Source organism: Oncorhynchus keta, chromosome 22 (genome assembly GCF_023373465.1).
Source record: "Oncorhynchus keta strain PuntledgeMale-10-30-2019 chromosome 22, Oket_V2, whole genome shotgun sequence".
Taxonomy (NCBI): Eukaryota; Metazoa; Chordata; class Actinopteri; order Salmoniformes; family Salmonidae; genus Oncorhynchus; species Oncorhynchus keta.
This window is the reverse complement of record NC_068442.1, coordinates 35,392,791-35,414,531: the sequence shown is the minus strand read 5'-3', so window position 1 is coordinate 35,414,531 and position 21,741 is coordinate 35,392,791. Positions and strand designations below refer to the sequence as shown.

General features: G+C 46.7%; 1 protein-coding gene across 1 annotated transcript in view; it reads right to left on the bottom strand.

Moving 5' to 3' along the window:
- ncanb (neurocan b) overlaps window positions 1–21,741 on the bottom strand; it is a 342,495-nt gene that overhangs the window by 258,420 nt on the left and 62,334 nt on the right. The window contains exons 3-4 of the mRNA XM_052475091.1: window positions 5,801–6,024; window positions 2,894–3,062 (exon numbers count right to left, since the gene is read on the bottom strand). Coding sequence (XP_052331051.1) covers window positions 2,894–3,062; window positions 5,801–6,024 — 393 coding nt within the window. The remainder of the gene's footprint in view (window positions 1–2,893; window positions 3,063–5,800; window positions 6,025–21,741) is intronic.

Genomic DNA, 21,741 nt, shown 5'->3' with positions numbered 1-21,741 from the left:
CTACATGAAAGCCTGTGGACAGGGAGGCAGAGGGAGGCTGGGATATAGCTCCAAACATAGGCTCCTTTATCTTCTGCTGCTTTGTGCAATAGAATGACAGACTCCTCAGGGTGTGGACCAATTTGACCAATCACGCTGCAGTCTAGCCTCAGAAAATGAGCCAGGCATCCCTCAGTGGTACAGTCTACACATGCACTCACATACATGTACATAGCACACAGGCACACACACAGATACACATACACATACACACACAAACACACCAGGCACGTGCACAGATAGGGCTCAGCCAATGCCCAAGCACCTGCCCTTTTGCCCTCCTATGAAAAAGTGGATATAAATTTGTAATAATATTAATGTATTCATTTAAGTCTCTTTTCATTTTAGTTGTAATTTTAAATGTAGCGAATTGCACATCAATCTAGCTAATTTCATAAGCGCTTGGATCTCACTAGATTCCCCTCCTCCGTCCTCCCACCCCAAATGCGCACTCGCCTCACCTGATTGTGGCCACTGTCTGCGGGCGCAGGGCAGAAGACATGAATACTGGTAGGAGGATACATTACAGTTGGATCTGTCGTATGTGTCTCTCAACGTCAGGGACAAGGAATGGGGCATTTCAACTGCATGTTAATAAGAGGCAGATGTCAGCAGGAAAACAAACTCAAATCAAGTAAAAACACGTTTGTTTCGACAGCTAGCTAGAATATTTCAACTACATCATCATTTGCTCTGATCAACTGATAGCCACTCTTTTCCCGATGTCAATCATCTTTTGTCATCTCTAGGCCTAGTAGTTATTGGCACCAACTTGTACTAAAATGTATGATGAGTGAGTTTGTTGTTTTATATAAATGTTGGCATTTTGTCTACAGGGCAGTTACGAAATATGAAAGTCTATTGAATTTTTTTATTTTGAGTACGGTCTGTGCACGGCCTTAACACACACACACACACACACACACACACACACACACACACACACACACACACACACACACACACACACACACACACACACACACACACACACACACACACACACACACACACACACACACACACATACACACACACACACACGCACACACACACACACACTGTTTCCCTATACTGCTGCACTGTACACTCCAGCTCAACTTCAGGACTTTGTAGCAGGAGTGTTTTCTTTCATTTGGGCTTTCTCTATCCTCTCCCAGGCTCTCTGTTAGCGCTCCTTCTCCTCCGAGGGAGGCCAGGCCAAACACAGAGAGGCTAGCTGCTAGCGTCTCTGGCGTTTGGGAGACGAATGGGTCACGTTGACAAGAAATAATACACTTACTCTATGTTTACCAAACCATAACACACAACAGGAAGAGAGAACACATACTGAGATAGATGTATATAGCTGTATGTAATTGAGTGATGCCCTTGTTGTATCACGGTATACTTTATACAACACTAATACAGTCCTATCTGTGCAGAGAATGTAGTAGACCTATATAGCAGATATCATCACCAGTGTGCAAATATGTCTATTTGTGGCTCAGCACTTAAGTCGGCCTGACATATCTCATGACTCTGGCTGACAAAGAGGATCAGTGCCTGAGCTCTAATTGGTGAGACAATTGACCATTCAATATGGGCCGAAAGCACAGGCGGAAAACCTCATCAAGGCTTAGACGACCCACAATCAGCGCAGCCCTGAATTAATATGATATTTGTTATAGCCGGCCCAGTATCAATACGTAGTCATTTAATATATTAAGCACTTGGAGGAGTTAGTATTGGGACTGGTGCGCTCTGCAATGTAGCGTGACTTGCAATAAATGACTAAGCCCAGAGGATGACCGGGTTCGCTCCCAGAAGGACCAGCGGGTAATGGGTTTCTGTTTCAGAAGGAGAGAGGTTTTTTATGGCGTGTTAATTGATTGGCTGTGCGGAGGGACAGGGTCCCTTGAGCACCGAGTCAGGGGTCTCCATGGGACCAATAAAGTTCACTCATGGAAAGAGAAGAGAGAAAGAGAGGAGCTGTGGGTGGAAAAAAAACAAAGCCCTTGATGTCATAATCACCGTGAGAAAGCCACTGTCACACACAGGCATGCACGCATGCACACAGATCCACAAGCTCATGGGCACAAACCCACAAACCCTCAAACCCTCAGGTAATAATATCTGTGCTATTTTCACTGGGAGCCCATGGATTCGGGGTACAGTATGTGGGTGAGTGAATGAGGCTACTGGGCTTAATGCGGACATGATGCTCAGCTCACGCTGGCAACATTGTGTAGACCTAGGTGAGCTAGAGCAGCACTGTAAAGCTAATGCTGAGAGCAGAGCGCCACTTCCCTCTACTCATTACTCTAATAGGCGATTATTAAAAACAGCAAGTGACCTGGAAAAATCTGATGATGTTTCTCAGCTCAGAGACTTTCATTTGGTAATTACTTTGATACTATTAGCTGATATGGCATAATATCCCCAGGCCGTTACACTGCAGCAGTGGGTGGATTCAACATAAACTACAGCTCAGAGCCCTCAAAGTAACACTATCTGAATAGCACACTTTATTTTCTCATTATGCTTATTTGCTTTCATGAGCGGCTGGGTCAACGATCTGTTACTCGGTCCAGTTGGCATACGTTGTCCCGTTCCCCAGACCAGACATTTCCACAAAGATAACAAACCCACTGGCTTATATAATGACTCTATTAGCAATGCTAGGTATAGGTACAGTCAGGGTTGTGTTCATTATACCACAAACACTTTAAAGCGTTTTGCTACGGAAAAGGAAAATTGCCATTTCTTATTTGACAAGTCCAGGTAGTCCCTCCCTGGTTGCATATGTTTTCTTCCATTTGGTGCCTAATGAACAGAACCTGTGTGTAATAGGTGTAACAGGGGTCAGAACTACCTGTGACCTCCAGGGGAACGGTGTCCTGTTCATCGTTGATGCCCACCACCACCTCACAGCGGAACATGCCCGAGTCACTGGAGCGCAGGGCGCTGAGTGCCATGCTGGCGTTGAAACGGTTGTCCTGGTAACCGGGCAGGGTGACACGCCCCTGGAACGCCTTCTTCACCTAAACCACGGAAAGACAGTACAGTTATGAACACAATTAAAACAAAGTTAGGAAAGACAAATGAGACAGCAATGAAAAAGAAAAAGGACATTCCACTCAATGGTTGCTGGTCCAATTATTACAGTTGGCAGCAGAAAAACAGTGAGTGTATTTTTCATTTTTATAGAAAGAAGAAAGGATTGTGCAGTAAGTATAGTTACAAGTTAAGTTGAATATACGTATTGGATGGATGGCCAACACACTCTTCATATAAAATTAGGGCTGGCATTGACTTTGTATAATTGTGTAACTGACGATTCTGGATGAAAGCAATCATGAAAATAAAAAATAACCTTCATAAACTGTAAAAAAAATTAAACAAATAAAAAACATTGGACATACCTTACCCAAAAGCATCCAAGTAAAAGTAAGCCTGGTTAAATCTCACAGCTGATATAAGGAGAGATGCTCCAGACCCAAACTGTTCAGACCTATACCCATCCTATCCTGCCTTTCCAAAGTCTTCGAAAGGCAAGTTAACAAACAGATCATTGACCATTTCGAATCCCACTGTGCCTTCTCTGCTGAGCAATCCGGTTTCCGAGCTGGTCACGGGTGCACCACTGCCGCGCTCAATGTCCTAAATGTTATCATAACCGCCACCGATAAAAGACAGTACCATGCAGCCGTCTTCATCGACCTAGCCAAGGCTTTCGACTCTGTCAATCACCGTATTCTTATCGGCAGACTGAACAGCCTTGGTTTCTCAAATGACTGTTCAGTGTGTCAAATCGGAGGGCCTGTTGTCCGAACCTCTGGCAGTCTCTATGCGGGTACCACAGGGTTCAATTCTTGGGCCGACCCTTTTCTCTGTATATATCAATGATGTCACTCTTGCTGCTGGTGATTCTCTGATCCACCTCTACGTATACATCTGGCCCTTTGGAAACTGTCTTAACAAACCTCCAAATGAGCTTCAACGCCTTACAACACTCCTTCCGTGGCCTCCAACTGCTCTTAAATGCTAGTAAAACTAAATGCCTGCTCTTCAACTGATTGCTGCCCGCACCCACCCGCCCGACTAGCATCACTACTCTGGATGGTTCTGACTTACAATATGTGTACAATTACAAATACCTAGGTGTCTGGCTAGACTGTGAACTCTCCTTCCAGACTCATATAAAGCATCTCCAATCCAAAATTAAATCTCTTAATCGGCTTCCTATTTTGCAACAAAACCTTCTTCACTCAAGCTGCCAAACATACCCTCTTAAAACTGACTATCCTACTGATCCTCGACTTTGGCGATGTCATTTACTAAATAGCATCTAACACTCTACTCAGCTAACTGGATGCAGTGTATCACAGTGCCATCCGTTTAGTCACCAAAGCCCCATATACCATCCACCACTGCGACCTGTATGCTCTTGGCGGCTGGCCCTCGCTACATATTCGTTGCCAGACCCACTGGCTCCAGGTCATCTATAAGTCTTTGCTAGGTAAAGCTCCGCATTATCTCAGCTCACTGGTCGCCATAACAACACCCACCCATAGCACCCGCTCCAGCAGGTATATCTCACTGGTCATCCCCAAAGCCAACACCTCATTTGGCTGCCTTTCCTTCCAAGTTCTCTGCTGCCAATGACTGGAATGAATTGCAAAAAATCGCTGAAGTTGGAGACTTATATCTTCCTTACTAACTTTAAGAATCAGCTATCTGAGCAGCTCACCGATCGCTGCACCTGTACACCGCCCATCTGTAAATAGCCCATTCAACTACCTACCTCATCCCCATATTGTTTTTATTTATTTACTTTTCTGCTCTTTTGCACACCAGTATCTCTACCTGCACATGACCATCTGATCATTTATCACTCCAGTGTTAATCTGCAAATTATTCGCCTACCTCCTCATGCCTTTTGCACACAATGTATATAGACTCTTTAAAAAAAAAATTCTACTGTGTTATTGTTTACTGTTTACTCCATGTGTAACTCTGTGTTGTTGTCTGTTCACACTGCTATGCTTTATCTTGGCCAGGTCGCAGTTGGAAATGAGAACGTGTTCTCAACTAGCCTACCTGGTTAAATAAAGGTGAAATTAAATAAATAAAATACATTAACTTTTTTTGCTCTTTTGCACACCAGTATTTCTACTAGCACATCATCATCTGCACATCTATCACTCATGTTAATTTGCTAAATTGTAATTACTTCACAACTTTGGCCTATTTATTACCTTACCTCCTTACTCTATTTGCACACACTGTATATACATTTTTCTATTGTGTTATTGACTGTACTTTTGTTTATCCCATGTGTAACTCTGTGTAACTTTGTTTTTTGTTGCACTGCTTTGCTTTATCTTGGCCAGGTCGCAGTTGTAAATGAGAACTTGTTCTCAACTGGCCTACCTGGTAAATAAAGGTTCAATTTAAAAAACATTTAAAAACGAGAGGAGGCAAAACTAGCCAGTTTTTGAATGGACGAACAGCTGACTGAAGACAGGACGGGCGAATATTCAAAAAGATGACACTTACGGTTGAGTCCGTTTACAACGTGCTGAAACTTGTTGCTCATTGTTTCAGCAAGGTGATGTAGCAAACATGCTTAGGTTGCCTTGCTTAGGTTGCTGACAAATAACAGCCACCCAACATTCCATGACTGTCACAGCGCTTATAAAACCACTGAATTCCATTTCGAAATATAAATCAAAACAATGTGACATTTTGTATTTCTTTCCACTTCCTCAATCTTTACCTTGACCACGTTGTCCTTGGCGACCAGGACAGACTGTTCCCTCTGCCGACCATCGGCACCCCTCTGGCCCCACACCTTGGTCCACTTGATGCGGGGGGGCTCGTGGGTAGGGGTGGGGCGCAGGGTGAAGACACAGGGCAGCAGGACGCTGTTGGCCAGCTGCTCCCTCACCATCTGGTGTGTCACCTTCCTCATGTTCACCACTGGGTCTGACCACACAAGGCCTGAAGAGAGAGGAGGAGAAAGGGAGGATATAGAGGGAGAGAGGAAGAGGAAAGGGAGAAGAGAGGAGAGGAAGAGAGAAAGAGGAGATGGAGAGGAGAGGGAGAGGATGATTAGAGGAAAGGAGAGGAAGAGTAGAGGAAAGGAGTGGGAGAAGAGGAGAGGATAGGATGAGTAGAGGAATGGAGAGGAAGAGCAGAGGAAAGGATGAGTAGAGAAAAGGAGAGAAGAGGAGAGGAGTGGGAGAGGGATAGGAGAGGAAGATGATGAGGAGAGGAGATGAGAAGGACAGATTCACAGTCAGAATATAGGTCTACCGAAGTATGACAATTGTTTCTGTAAAGTGAAAGAGTGGAAATGGAGGCTAGGAGTATTCCAGCATAATACAGTAGCTTTTCATCAACGTGTTATCAAGATCTAGATCAGCTGAATCAGGTGTGTGTTAGTACTGGGCTGGAAGGGGATCACTGATATACAATACTGTTGCATGCTCTTTGGCATTGAGAGGGGTGGGGATTGATTCCTATGAATCTATTGTGAGATGTCATGGTTTCATCCTGTTGCTTGTTCAACAAGTCCCTCTATTCTTAAGTGTTGAAACAAGAGGATGGTCCCATTCTTTCTGATTGACTATTGGTCATTGATTTACTGTGCCTTCGGGAAAGAATTCAGACCCCTTGACTTTTTCAACACTTTGTTACATGGATTAAATAAATACAAAATCTGCAACAATCTACACACAATACCCCAAAATGACAAAACGAAAACAGGTTTTTATACATTTTTAAGAGGCTCCTAGAGGAGCCTCTTAAAGAAGAAGTTACAGGTCTGTGAGAGCCAGAAATCTTGCTTGTTTGTGGTGATTAACAGAGTCGAAAGCCTGGCCAGGTCAATGAATACGGCTAGACAGTATTGTTTCTTATTGATGGCGGTTAAGATATCGTTTAGGACCTTGAGTGTGGCTGAGGTGCACCCATGACCAGCTCTGAAACCAAATTGCATAGCGGAGAAGGTATGGTGGGATTCGAAATGGTTGGTAATCTGTTTGTTGACTTGGCTTTCGAAGACCTTAGAAAGGCAGGGTAGGATAGATATAGGTCTGTAGCCGTTTGGGTCAAGAGTGTCCCCTCCTTTGAAGAGGGGGATGACCCCAGCTGCTTTCCAATCTTTGGGAATCTCAGACGACACGAAAGAAAGGTTGAACGGGCTACTTATAGGAGTGGCAACAATTTCGGCAGATCATTTTAGAAATAAAGGGTCCAGATAGGGGTCCATATTATTTTTATATATATTTGTAGGGGTCCATATTTTTGCAGTTCTTTCAGAACATCAGCTGACTGGATTTGGGAGAAGGAGAAATGGGGAAGGCTTGGGCGAGTTGCTGTGGGGGATGCAGTGCTGTTGACCGGGGTAAAGGTAGCCAGGTGGAAAGCATGGCCAGCCGTAGAAAAATGCTTATTGAAATTCTCAATTATAGTGGATTTATCGGTGGTGACAGTGTTTCCTATCTTCAGTGCAGTGGGCAGCTGGGAGGAGGTGTTCTTATTTTCCATGGACTTTACAGTGTCCCAGAACTTTTTTGAGTTTGTGTTGCAGGAAGCTAATTTCTGCTTGAAAAAGCTAGCCTTGGCTTTTCTAACTTCCTGTGTATATTGGTTTCTAGCTTCCCTGAAAAGTTGCATATCACGGGGGCTGTTCGATGCTAATGCAGAACGCCATAGGATGTTTTTGTGTTGGTTAAAGGCAGTCAGGTCTGGAGAGAACCAAGGGCTATATATATGTTCCTGGGTCTACATTTTTTGAATGGGGCATGCTTATTTCAGTTGGTGAGGAAGGCATTAAAAAAATAACCAGGCATCCTCTACTGATGGGATACAGGTACAAAATACAGTATATAAAATACAATAAATACAGGTATTCCAAGCTTGTAGCATCATACCCAAGAAAACTTGATGCTGTAATCACTGCCAAAGGTTCTTCAACAAAGTACTGAGTAAAGGGTCTGAATACTTACGCAAAGTTTTTTAAATGTTGATAAATTAGCATTTTTATTTTTTTTAACTGTTTTTGCTTTGTCATTATGAGGTATTGTGTGTAGATTGATGAGGGACAAAACTACTTAATACATTTTAGAATAAGGCTGTAATGTAACAAAATGTGCAAAAAGTCAAGGGGTCTGAATATTTTCCGTAGGCACTGTATCAGACAATTCCCCCCACACATACAGAGCGAACGCTACAGTACAGATGGGGAGATAAAACCTTTTTTAAAAGCCATCAATTAAACTTTGTATGAAGTGAACAGTTTCATCTGTTCAAACCTGAAAGCCCGTCTCCATGATTGATTTTTGGACCGTTTTCATCATAACAAATGAGGGTTGTCATAAACATTCCACACACACTCTACAGTCACGTCTATGGACTGTATCTCTATCCGTTCATACAGTTCACCTTATATTATAAATTAGGTTTATATTGGAAGCTATAAAACCCAACTGTCTCTTTTCTATTCACCTCCCTCCCTCCCTCCCTCCCTCCCTCCCTCCCTCCCTCCCTCCCTCCCCTCCCTCCCTCCCTCCCTCCCTCCCTCCCCCTCCCTCCCTCCCTCCCTCCCTCCAATCCTCATCCATCCCTTCATCCCTTCACCCCTCCCTCCCTCCCTCCACTCCACTCCTCTTCCATCCATCCCTTTATCCCTCCACTCCTCCCTCCCTCCCCCTCTCCCTCCCTCCACTCCACTCCTCTTCAATCCATCCCTTCATCCCTCCACTCCTCCTCCCTGCTCCTCCTGAGAGCATTCCTATCCCAAACACATTAGGTTATGTGGGAGAGTGTTGGGATGAAGGCATCGACAGAATCAGCTGCCAGCGCCTGGAAAGGCCACCAAGGAATACAGGCTGGCACACACACTATCCCCCTGAAAAGCCTCCTTATTATACACACGTTCAATCAGTAACTCACTCGCTGTGGGACATCTCTTAGAAAAGCATGAATTAATAAGAACATTGAGATCTGTCAGATATGCTGTATAGTTTAAGCGGAACAAGGGAAGAAATATACTGACCCCTCTCATTTCTCTCTCATTTGCCCCGGTAGCAGGGGGGAAAGATAGACTGCTGGTGACGTACTGTTATGAATGAGAGAAGGAAGGAAGGAGAGAAAATGGAAAAGGAGAGAGAGAGAGAACTGAAGGCAGCGGCTAATGGTAGGTAGTAGAGGAAATGAGGGGATTAATTTATTTTCATTAGTATCAGTTTCCTCAGCACCTGCATTGTTTCGACTCGCTTAGATGTGATGTAAAGTGCGGCAGAGTGGGTTGTGGCGTCGCCACTGGTGGAGTTTCTCTCCTGGCTATCTCCACTGTAATTAACTAGCTGATTGGAAGAGCAATGCATCCCAAGATCATCACAGACATGCCATTGGGCTTTTCTCTCTCCCTATCCTTCTCTTTCCTTTCTCATTCTTCATTCGACCACCAGCCAGTCACCATATCCACAGCCACAGACGGCCACTGAAGCTTTTTATTTTTGCCTCTGTTCATCTATTTATTCTTCTGACACAATCAATTTTTCTTTTGTTTTCCTTTTTGAAACCAGGATTGATGTTTTCGCTCGGCTTCAGCTAGCAATTTCATTTCATTCAGTCTTTGTGACTGCAATTCAATTTTGCCTTGCCTCATTTTCAATTCCCATTGAATTATACCCGATCCGGAGTGGATGAAAATGCTGTGTGTATTACTACACACACACACATATACACACACACATATACACACACACATATACACACACACATGCATTTGTGGCAATATTTAATTTCCTGCCTGATAGTTTAATGTGCCAGAGCGCACAAATAGCAGACGAGACATGTGAATAGCTGTCAGTGCTGGTTTACATGCTGTACCCCTGGCTTTCTAAGAGGCTGAGGGCCAGTTGGCGAAGAGCTAAACATCAACACACACAGGGCTCCTCTCCATCTGTCTGTGTGTGACATGCTCAACACCTCGAGATGCACATGGTGCTGTTTGACTTCCTCACCTAGCTGATCTATTCGAAACCATGTCGCTGGCGCTGCATTCGACGGCATGAAAGGTGATTCATGTTTTAAAAAGGCCTTTTTCTCTCAGCACACTCAAGTGATGCTCCACCTGCCTAAAGAGCTGTGACCTGTGAAGAAAACATGTCCGCCTCTTTTCAAAGAGTGGCATGTAATGGGGCTAGGAAATATCAACACATGCTCAAAATGTAAACAGAACTTATTGTGAAGTACAACTTTTATACTGCCCACCTTTGTGTGGCTGTGTGCTGCAGAAGTGGCTTTAAACCATATCTATTATGAGACAGATTTGATTACCGGTATGTTACGAAGTCAACAAGGTTACAAGGAATTTCCGGACATTTCTGCGTCACTGAAGGCAATTGACCTCATCAGTAGTGTCATTAGGGGCATCCTCTTTTCCCGAGACAGAATGTTCCGGTACAGGTACAGTTTCCCTGTGTTACATCTGAGACCGTCCTTTGAGTACAGAAGGTAATGTGTTTCCCTTTTTCAGGGGAAATGTTGTCACTTCTGAACTTGGTTCACATGATAGCCGCAGACTAATTTCCTCTTTCCTCAGAGGGGAGAAACGCAGTAAAAAGATGAAGAGGACCATTTGATGCTGGCACTCTGCTCAGAACAGGATGGTGAGGATGGCAAAGGGAGGAAGGGAGAAGCAACGGTGTGATTTATAGAAGGGAAATGGTTTAATGTGATTGAAAATCACACGTACAGTATGTATGCGCACGCACACATTTTTCTCCCTACATAAAGTGTCTCTACTCTGGCAGCATAAGAGTCAGAGACGGGAGAACGCTGGTTCTCTTAGGCTCAGTGGAGTGAGTCAGCAGGCCTGATGACACACACGCACGCACGCACGCACGCACGCACGCACGCACGCACGCACACACACACACACACACACACACACACACACACACACACACACACACACACACACACACACACACACACACACACACACACACACACACACACACACACACACACACACACACACAATCACACAGACAAACACACACACACACACAGTTGTTCAGGGGAGGCTGTTAGACATCACACTCTTCCCCTTCCTTTCCTCTACCTCCCAAGGTTTACCACGCAAAGACACACACACACAATCACACAGACAAACACACACACACACACACAATCACACACACACACGCAGTCCCCAAGGACTATCTCGCTTCAATTTCTGGGCCACTTTGCCTGGAGCTGGGTAAAATTTAATATAGCCAAATGTATGCTTAAATTGAGAAGCACTGATAATGCTTCAACTGTATAATCAGGAGGCATGTCAGAATTTGCCAAATCCCTTTCCACTTTCCCCTTGGCCAAAAGCCAGTTTGGTTATCCACACATTACCATTGTGTTAGGCGTGTTCCCACCGCACCTAAACAAATTAGCAGTGAATTAAGCCAAGTTGAAAGCAATATTCACAATATTTTCCCTCTCCTAAATCTCCTTCTGTCAACTTTGTTTGTACAAATGTGTTTATTTGTCTCTCCTCTTCCCTTTACCAGATTGTATTTTCTTTTCTACCTCGACCTCAACAATTTGCGACACGAAATCAAAAGAAATCAATTGCACATACCTTCTTAAAAATGCAAATGACTGTTTAAAGCAGAGGCCCAGGATAAAAAACATCTCTGTTCCCACATGGTTAAATAATGAATCTAACCGACATGGCCCCATTGCAGTAGATATCAAATCTGCATTTAGATGGAAATGTTATTACATGCACAACCCCCATGAGACTGCCCTTTGTTTGGAAATCCGCCTATTTTTCATCTGTCTTTTTCCTCTGAATGAGGCCCAATCAGACTGCCTAACCTGCAGAGGAGAGGAGCAAGGGAAGAGGGGGGGGAGAGGTAAAGATGGATTGAGTATAGAGAGAGCAAGAATGAACGGGAACCCAAAGCAGACAGGGAGAGAGAGACAGTAATGCCAAAAGTGTCTTTCACTGCTTCTGCTAATCACAGAAGATGACTTTCTGATCTATACAATTGACAACTTTGTCATCTCATTTTAAGCAGTGGGAAATTATTAACTACAGGTAGAAGTCTTTATCTGCCTCGAGCAGCAACGAGCAGAAGACAGAGAGAGGCTGTTAATGTGTTCTTCCACAGTCGTAAGAACACAATGACCAACATCTATTTTTCTCTCCCCCTCCACCCAGTCTTACCTGCAATGGGCTTTTCAATGATAAAGGCCCCATTGTTTTCTATTAGCCCATCCGCCCGGCTCTGAGATGATCAATCGTGTCCTCTCCTGTCATTGGCTTTGACTAGCGACATGTCAGGTGTTTGTTTTGTCATAAATCAAGACACATCTTTTGTCTGAGCTCTCTCTCTCTCTCTCTCTCTCTCTCTCTCTCTCTCTCTCTCTCTCTCTCTCTCTCTCTCTCCTGAGCTCTCTCTACCGAGCTCTCTCTCTCTCTCTCTCTCTCTCTCTCTCTCTCTCTCTCTCTCTCTCTGTGCATGCTGGGTGTTTTTGGAGTTTGAGTGTTTGGTGTGGAAAGCTCTATCCTAACTAACTTTCTTGATTCTTCTCTTTACATGTTATTTTCTATGGTGGAGGGTTAATGCAGTATTTGTTTTTAGCGGTATCCAAAGTTTTTTTTTTCAAAGTTAGGGTGGAAGAGGACAGAGTAACGTTCCGGGGGGTTGCAAGGTATAGTGTGCGCAATGGCTTCTCAGCCTAGTGCGCAGGAGACGCTGTCGATACAGCATGGTTTCAGGTGTGTTCCTGAGAACGGAGTTAAGGTGGAGGAGGTTCTGCTCGCGGTCGGTGAACAGGTAGGAGCTGAGTTTATACATTCTGCTTCTAGAATGAACAAGGCTGTGGTTGTGTTCATGAAAAGGGCTAATTTGGTCGGTAGGCTAATTGCTAGCGGAATATTTGTAAGGGATGTGTTGGTGTCAATTTCACCTCTCTCTACCCCTTCAACAAGAGTTGTAGTGGCAAATTTGCCTCCGTTTATTACGGATGATCAAATTAGGAAAGAGCTGAGTCGTTTTGGTAAGTTTGCTAGCGGTTTCCGTGTACTGTCAGCAGGTTTTCAGGCAGATGCCGTTAAGCACGTTGTTTCATTCAGGAGGCAAGTGTTTATGTTTCTGAACAATAATGAGCAACAGCTAAATGTGCATTTTAAAGTGAGGCATGGGGAAGGGCTCTATGCAGGTTTTGCCAGCACAGATAGTCTACGGTGTTTTGAATGTGGGGATTTGGGGCACAAGAGCTTTGCGTGCCCACATAAAGGCCATAGACAAGGGGAGGGTACGAGCGCAAGGGGGAAATCGAGGTGAAAATGCAGGGGTAAGGAGATGCAGACAGCAGAGGCTGGGCCTAGTCAGTCTAGAGATGGTGGTGTAGATGAGGCTGGGTCTAGTCAGGCTAGAGATGGTGGAGAAGCAGAGGCTGGGTCTAGTCAGGCTAGAGATGGTGGGGTAGCTGAGGCTGGGCCTAGACATGCTATGGAGGGTGGTATAGCTGAGGCTGGCCCTAGTCATGCTATGGAGGGTGTTGTAGCTGAGGCTGGCCCTAGTCATGCTATGGAGGGTGGTGCAGATGATACTGCGTCTAGTCAGGTTATTCTAGTGGATGAGGAGAGTATAGTGGGGAAGTGTAAGAGATTAGGGGAGGAGGAGGAGGGTGTCAAGAGGAAAAAGAAAAAGGGTGTGGACAAAGGCACCATGGAAATGTTGCCTGTTGCTGTGGGTGAGGCCCTAACCAGAGAGAAAGGGCAGGTGGTCAGGGTGGGAGATAGAGAAGAGGAGGAAAGTGAGTCTGAGGAAGAGGATGAGGAGGTATTTTTTCAGACTCCTCTTCAATTGGCCCGGAGCTGACAGCCAGTCAACCAGAGGGGTCTAAGTACACGTTGAGAGAACTGACAAGGTTCCTGAATGAGACTAAGGGGAAAAAAAGTTAATCTTGAGGCTTTTTTCCAGATCCTAGAAAGTTTGTAAGATCAGTACAACATGCTATGAGAAATGAGGGGCATGGTGTCCTCTCACCCAAGAAACGGTTTAGGTTGAGGAAGTGGGTCACAACAGTGCGTAAAGGTTTACCTTCAGACACTGTTTAAATGTTTAATTTCTTACTGACACTGGGGCTTTTTGAGCTTTGCTATTGGTCTATTTCTCTGCTGGCTTTTCTCCCACTTCTTATGGAGACTCTTCGGGTAGGCTCGCTCAATATAAATGGCGCCAGAGATGCGGGAAAGAGGAGTGTGTTGAGTGAATATGTAAAACATAAACAAGTACAGGTGTTGTTTCTGCAGGAGACGCATAGTGATGTGGTGAATGAAGTTGATTGGGGGCTCTGGTGGAAAGGGGCAAGTGTGTTGAGCCATGGGACAAATCTTAGTGCAGGGGTGGCAGTCCTTTTGCACCGGGTCTGGCTGTAAAAATTTGCTCCTCAAAGGAGGTGTGTAGGGGTAGGTTGCTTGTTGTTAAAGCAGAAATTAACAACATGTGTTTTGTCTTTATAAATGTGTATGCGCCTAACACAGGGAGAGAAAGAGGGGTTCTAATTGGGAGTCTTAGACAGGAACTCTCACAAGTAGCGCCTGAGGAGACGCTGGTGATCGGAGGTGACTGGAACTGTACAATGGATTTTACAAAAGACAGAAATGGGGAAGAGCCTCATTCAGTGTCAGTGGGAGTGTTAAGGGACATCTTTAATCAGTTTGACCTAGTGGATGTTTGGAGAACTAAACATCCAAACACAAGACAGTATACGTGGGTGAAGGTTTTTGGGGCTAGGGTGAGTGCAGCTCGACTTGATCGTTTTTACATGTCCAGGAATCAGAGCAATAGGCTTCTGGGTGCTACCATTCTCCCAGTGGGGTTTTCGGATCACCACATAACCATGGCTCGGCTGTCTATTTCACCAGGGCCCCGGCAGGCATCTTATTGGAAGTTCAATGTAAAGCTCTTACAAGATGCCACTTTTTGCTCAGGTTTCCAGACTTTTTGGGAAAGATGGGGGCAGCGAAGAGAGGAGTATGAGTCTCTGAGTCAGTGGTGGGATGTGGGGAAAGTGCAAATTCGGCTTTTCTGTCAACAGTACACAGCTCTCTCATCCTCAGAGGCTAGGAGAGTGTTGGGGGAACTAGAGCGGTGTATTAGTGAGATGGAGGTAGAGATGGTGGGGCAAGGCAATGTAGGCCTCCAGGCTAACTTAGCCGAATTACGTAGGGACCTGGGCAGTTTTTTCCAGGTTAAAGCAAAGGGAGCACTTGTAAGAGCTAGGTTCTCCATGCTCAAGGAGATGGATGCTCCCAGCTCCTTCTTCTTTGGTTTGGAAAGACAGAGCAGTGAAGCCAAGGGTATGCATTGTCTACGGCTGTCTGATGGGCGGGTGACCTCTGTGGTGGGGGAGATGCGGGAGCGGACTGTGGAGTTTTATACTGAATTGTATAGGGCAGAAATGTGTGATCCTATGTGTGCTCAGGTTTTGTTCGCAGGACTCCCTAAGCTCTCTCGGGCACAGAGGGGTGAAATGGACATTCCTCTGTTGTCACATGAACTGGCAGAGGCAGTAACCCAGATGTCCCCCGGTCGTGCACCCGGGGTTGATGGACTTCCAGTGGAATTTTACAAAAAATTCTGGGGAACAATTGGACAGGATTTCTTTTGCGTGTTGCGAGAATGCGTAGGGGTAGGAGAGTTGCCGATGAGCTGCCGTCGGGCGGCTCTGACTCTCCTGCCCAAAAAAGGGGACTTGTGTGAACTTAAGAACTGGAGGCCTGTGGCATTACTCTGTGCGGACTACAAGATTTTTGCCAAGGTCCTCTCTAACAGACTGAAGTCCCATCTGGACTCTATAATACACAAGGACCAGACATATTGTGTACCGGGACGCTCAATCACGGACAACTTGTTCTTGATTAGGGACATGTTGGACTTGTCGAGAGGTTCTAATGTGAACTTTGGACTGGTCTCTTTAGATCAAGAGAAGGCTTTTGATAGAGTGGATCATGAGTATCTGTTTAATGCGATGTCTGTGTTTGGGTTTGGGAAGAGTTTTGTGACCTGTGTGAAGCTGTTGTATGCTGGGGCGTCATGTATGGTTAAGGTGGGAGGGGGGCTCAGTAGGCCAGTCTGGGTGAGACGGGGCATTAGACAAGGATGCCCTCTATCTGGGCAGCTGTACACACTAGCCATTGAGCCTTTTTTAGGACTGCTACGCAGGAGACTGCGGGGAGTGTGCTGGACAGGCATGGATGTGGTGACAGGAATAGCAGTCTCAGCATATGCAGATGATGTTTCTGTGATGGTCAGGGATGGGCAAGATATGCAGGAACTAGAGACCAGTCTGAAGGTGTATGAGGGAGCTTCATCAGCTAAGGTAAACTGGGGAAAGAGCAAAGCTCTGTTATGTGGGGCATGGGGGGATAGGGCTCCTCCTCTGCTTCCAGGGGGTTTGCAGTGGGGTTGTGAAGGGCTTAAAGTGTTGGGGGTGTACCTGGGCTCGGAGAGGTGGGTCAGCAAGAACTGGGAGGGGCTGACACAGGCAGTGGTGTCAAGACTGGCCAGGTGGAGGTGGCTCCTGTCCCAAGTGTCATATAGAGGGAGGGTGCTGATAATCAACAACCTGGTGGCATCTTCCTTGTGGCATAAACTGGCTGTCCTCAACCCCCCCGCCGGTCTGCTTGCAGACCTGCAACGCAAGCTGGTGGACTTTTTTTGGTCGGGACATCACTGGCTGAAGGCAGCAGTTTTGTACATGACCGTCCACGAAGGAGGACAGGGCCTGGTGGAACTGGAGAGCAGGATGGCTGCTTTCCGACTAAAGGCGGTGCAGAGACTGCTGTACCACACTGATGTTGGCTGGAGGGAACCAGCATGCGCTGCTGAGGAGAGCTGGCGGATTAGGGTTGGACCGGCAGCTGTTCCTCATGAAGCTGGAGAGGCTGAGTACAGCAGGTCTCTCAGAGTTTTACTCTGCGGTGCTGAGGGCCTGGCAGCTGCTAAGGCCCACACGAGAAGGGGGTGTGGAGCCTGGGCAGTGGGTGTGGGAGGAGCCCATCTTCCACAACCCAGCCATCCCTTTGAGATCGGTTCAGTCGGCCACCCTGCAGAGGCAACTGATGGCAGGGGGTTTACAAAGGCTGGGTGACCTGAGACTGCTGGGAGAGGAGGGGTGGAAAACCCCGGAGGTCTTGGCGCAACAAACAGGAATAACGTCTCTTAGGCTGCTGGAGAGATTCCTGGAGGAGGTCCAGGAGGCACTGTCTGAGCCGGTAAGGGGGGTGTTTGAGAGGCCAAAGGGAGAGGGGCCACCAATGTTCCCGCCACTGCAGGTGACGGCAGAGACTGGAGACTGGCAAGGGGGTCTGGAGGACTTGTTAGATTTTAACACTCCGAGCCTGGGGGAGTTTGAGGGGGTGGGAGGTAAAGCCCTCTACAACCTCTGCGTTAAGGTGAGGACCATTAGAAGCCTAACAGGAGTGAAGGCACATCAGTGGCAGGGGGTATGTGGGGCGGAGAGTATGGTGGGTTTTAGATGGAGGGCGCTCTACAAACCCCCAGTACCAAAGAGGTCAGGGGACCTCCAGTGGAGGGTTCTTCATGGAGCCCTGGCCACTAACAGCTGGTTGGCACGGGTTGATCCGGGAATTGGGCAGGGGTGTCCTTTCTGTCAAATGAAAGAAACTGTAATTCATGTGTTTTCTGTGTGCACCAGGTTAATGCCATTAATGTCTCTGTTGGAATGTCTGTGTGACAGGTTGGGGGTGGTTTTTGCTGTTGGGATGTTTATAATGGGATACAGGTATTCGAGTAAGGAGAAAGAAAAATGTGTTTTGTTGAATTTTCTGTTTGCTCAGGCAAAGTTAGCTATTTGGCTAACAAGGAGGAACAGGGTCAAAGGTGGGGGGATAACAGACCCTTTACTACTGTTTCATGGGATGGTCTCTGCGCGCCTTAGGGTTGAGTTTGAGTTCTATAAAATGATCAAATGTGTGGAGATGTTTGAGGAGATATGGTGTGTTGGGGGGGCTGTCTGTATTGCTGGGGAAGATGTTTTGGATATACGGTTGTAGGAGAGGGTTTTTGTGTATTTTTATTTATTTATTTATTTTTTATTTATTTTAGGAGTGGGGGGGTGAGTTTTAAATGAATTAAGAATGTTTCAATAAAGCAAGACCAAAAGTAAAAGTCTCTCTCTCTCCCTCTCTCTCTCTCTCTCTCTCTCTCTCTCTCTCTCTCTCTCTCTCTCTCTCTCTCTGTTACTTCCCATGAACTTTTGTGTGATAGAGGCTGCTGCGAGTTGTCTTTTAGAATATACTAACAAAACGATTAATCAGTTTTATTTGAAGGCTGTTTCTTTTTAAATAAAAGCCTGGATCTACCTTAAGTATATACAGGGACAAGGCCTTGACCAGGACACAGGCTTCCACATCATGTTCTTCTGAGGAAAGAGAGAACAATAGATAGCCAAAACAGTGGGAGGGAGAGGAGAGACAAAGTGAGAAAAAGAGAGACAAGAGAGAGAGAAGTGAAAAATAGAAAGAAATAGAGAGATAAAGAGAGAAGAGGGGGGATGTTGAAGCTGTTATACTGCATATGCTAACTCCTCCAAAAATCAGCCCTAATGATAACCATGGCAACAGAGACACCACAAGCTGAGACAGGAGATGGGGTTGTGAGGGGAAGACACACATCCTCTCTCTTTCAGTACGGTCGTTCCACCTCAAAACACACATCCTCTCTCTTTCAGTACGGTCGTTCCACCTCAAAACACACATCCTCTCTCTTTCAGTACGGTCGTTCCACCTCAAAACAACATCCTCTCTCTTTCAGTACGGTCGTTCCACCTCAAAACACACATCCTCTCTCTTTCAGTACGGTCGTTCCACCTCAAAACACACATCCTCTCTCTTTCAGTACGGTCGTTCCACCTCAAAACAACATCCTCTCTCTTTCAGTACGGTCGTTCCACCTCAAAACAGGTTATTGAGGCAATCCAGGGATAGGGCAGGGACCCCTATCCCAACCCTGTCCCATCCCTGTCCTATCCCTGTCCAACCCTGTCCCATCCCTGTCCTACCCCTATCCCAACCCTGTCACTCCCTGTCCCATCCCTTTTCTTTTCCCTGTTCTATCCCTGTCCTATCCCTGTCCCATCCCTGTCCTATCCCTGTCCTATCCCTGTCCCATCCCTTTTCTTTTCCCTGTTCTATCCCTGTCCTATCCCTGTCCAACCCTGTCCCATCCCTGTCACATCCCTGTCCTACCCCTATCCCAACCCTGTCACTCCCTGTCCCATCCCTTTTCTTTTCCCTGTTCTATCCCTGTCACAACCCTGTCCTATCCCTGTCCCATTCCTGTCCCATACCTTTTCTTTTCCCTGTCCCATCCCTGTCCCATCCCTGTCCAACCCTGTCCCATCCCTGTCCTACCCCTATCCCAACCCTGTCACTCCCTGTCCCATCCCTTTTCTTTTCCCTGTTCTATCCCTGTCCTATCCCTGTCCCATCCCTGTCCTATCCCTGTCCTATCCCTGTCCCATCCCTTTTCTTTTCCCTGTTCTATCCCTGTCCTATCCCTGTCCAACCCTGTCCCATCCCTGTCACATCCCTGTCCTACCCCTATCCCAACCCTGTCACTCCCTGTCCCATCCCTTTTCTTTTCCCTGTTCTATCCCTGTCACACCCCTGTCCTATCCCTGTCCCATTCCTGTCCCATACCTTTTCTTTTCCCTGTCCCATCCCTGTCCCATCCCTTTTCTTTTCCCTGTCCCATCCCTTTTCTTTTCCCTGTCCCATCCCTTTTCTTTTCCCTGTTCCCTCCCTGTCCCATCCCTGTCCCATCCCTTTTCTTTGCCCTGTCCCATCCCTGTTCCATCCCTGTCCCATCCCTTTTCTTTTCCCTGTTCTATCCCTGTCCCATCCCTGTCCCATCCCTTTTCTTTTCCCTGTTCTATCCCTGTCCCATCCCTGTCCCATCCCTGTCCCATCCTTGTCCCATCCCTTTTCTTTTCCCTGTTCTTTCCCTGTCCCATCCCTGTCCCTTCCCTGTCCTATCCCTGTCACATCCCTGTTCTATCTCTGTCCTAACCCTGTTCCACCCCTGTCCCATTCCTTTTATTTTCCCTGTCCCATCCCTTTTATTTTCCCTGTTCTATCCCTGTCCCATCCTTGTCCCATCCCTTTTTTTCCCCTGTTCTATCCCTGTCCGCAGAGTACGACCCTGCCTCACACAGGAAGCGGCGCAGGTCCTAATCCAGGCACTTGTCATCTCCCGTCTGGATTACTGCAACTCGCTGTTGGCTGGGCTCCCTGCCTGTGCCATTAAACCCCTACAACTCATCCAGAACGCCGCAGCCCGTCTGGTGTTCAACCTTCCCAAGTTCTCTCACGTCACCCCGCTCCTCCGCTCTCTCCACTGGCTTCCAGTTGAAGCTCGCATCCGCTACAGGACCATGGTGCTTGCCTACGGAGCTGTGAGGGGAACGGCACCTCAGTACCTCCAGGCTCTGATCAGGCCCTACACCCAAACAAGGGCACTGCGTTCATCCACCTCTTGCCTGCACGCCAGGACAGCAGAGTCAATCACCACCTTCCGGAGACACCTGAAACCCCACCTCTTTAAGGAATACCTAGGATAGGATAAAGTAATCCTTCTCACCCCCCTTAAAAGATTTAGTTGCACTATTGTAAAGTGGCTGTTCCACTGGATGTCATAAGGTGAATGTACCAATTTGTAAGTCGCTCTGGATAAGAGCGTCTGCTAAATGACTTAAATGTAATGTAATGTCCTAACCCTGTCCCATCCCTGTCACATCTCTGTCCCATCCCTGTCCCATCCTTGTCCTATCCCTGTCTTATCCCTGTCACATCCCTGTCACATCTCTGTCCCATCCCTGTCACATCCCTGTCTTATCCCTGTCACACCCCTGTCACATCCCTGTCCTATCCCGCTACACGCCAGTGTAGTGCCACTCGCAGGCTACTGCCCGCACCCTGTGTGGTGTAATGATACAGTTATCTGGTGTGGCACAGAGCCCCATGCCTCCCCCCGTTTCCCCATCCTCATCTCTGGCCCGTCAAACAAACACAGTCACCAGAGGAGCTTTTCATGCCAGCCCCCCTGCTGTGCCTACTCCCCCCTGCCTCTGCCTGTCTCCCTCCATCACTCATTTTCATTTTCACCCACCCGAAAATGAGAAATTTGGAAGGGGGTGGGGTGGGCCAGAGGGAGGGGCAACATATTCATAAACATCCTTTCCACAGTAGCAGGGTGGAATGCATCTATTTGCACGACAGATATAAAGGTTCATATGTTTCAGTAAGTTATATGACCTGGGGGAGGCAGTGGACATTTTATGTTTATGCTATGTGAGACTGCTGAGCATGCTTCTTGGCCTACATAGACTGCAGTCTGCTACAACTACTGCTGTTACATGCATGTGGGCGAGTACGCACGCACGCACACACACAATCTGCTCCAGTCACGTCTCTTGTGCTAAAGGAGCAGCATGCTGAGTCACTGGCCCCCAAGCCTTGGTTTTTTCACAGGTCCCACAATGCTATGCTGTTTATCTTGACACAAGGCAGAACAATGGCGTGCAGATGGCAGCAGACGGAGCACGGAGACAAGCCGGCACAGGTGGCACAGAGGGGGCATTGGTCTGGATTCCCTCTGGTAG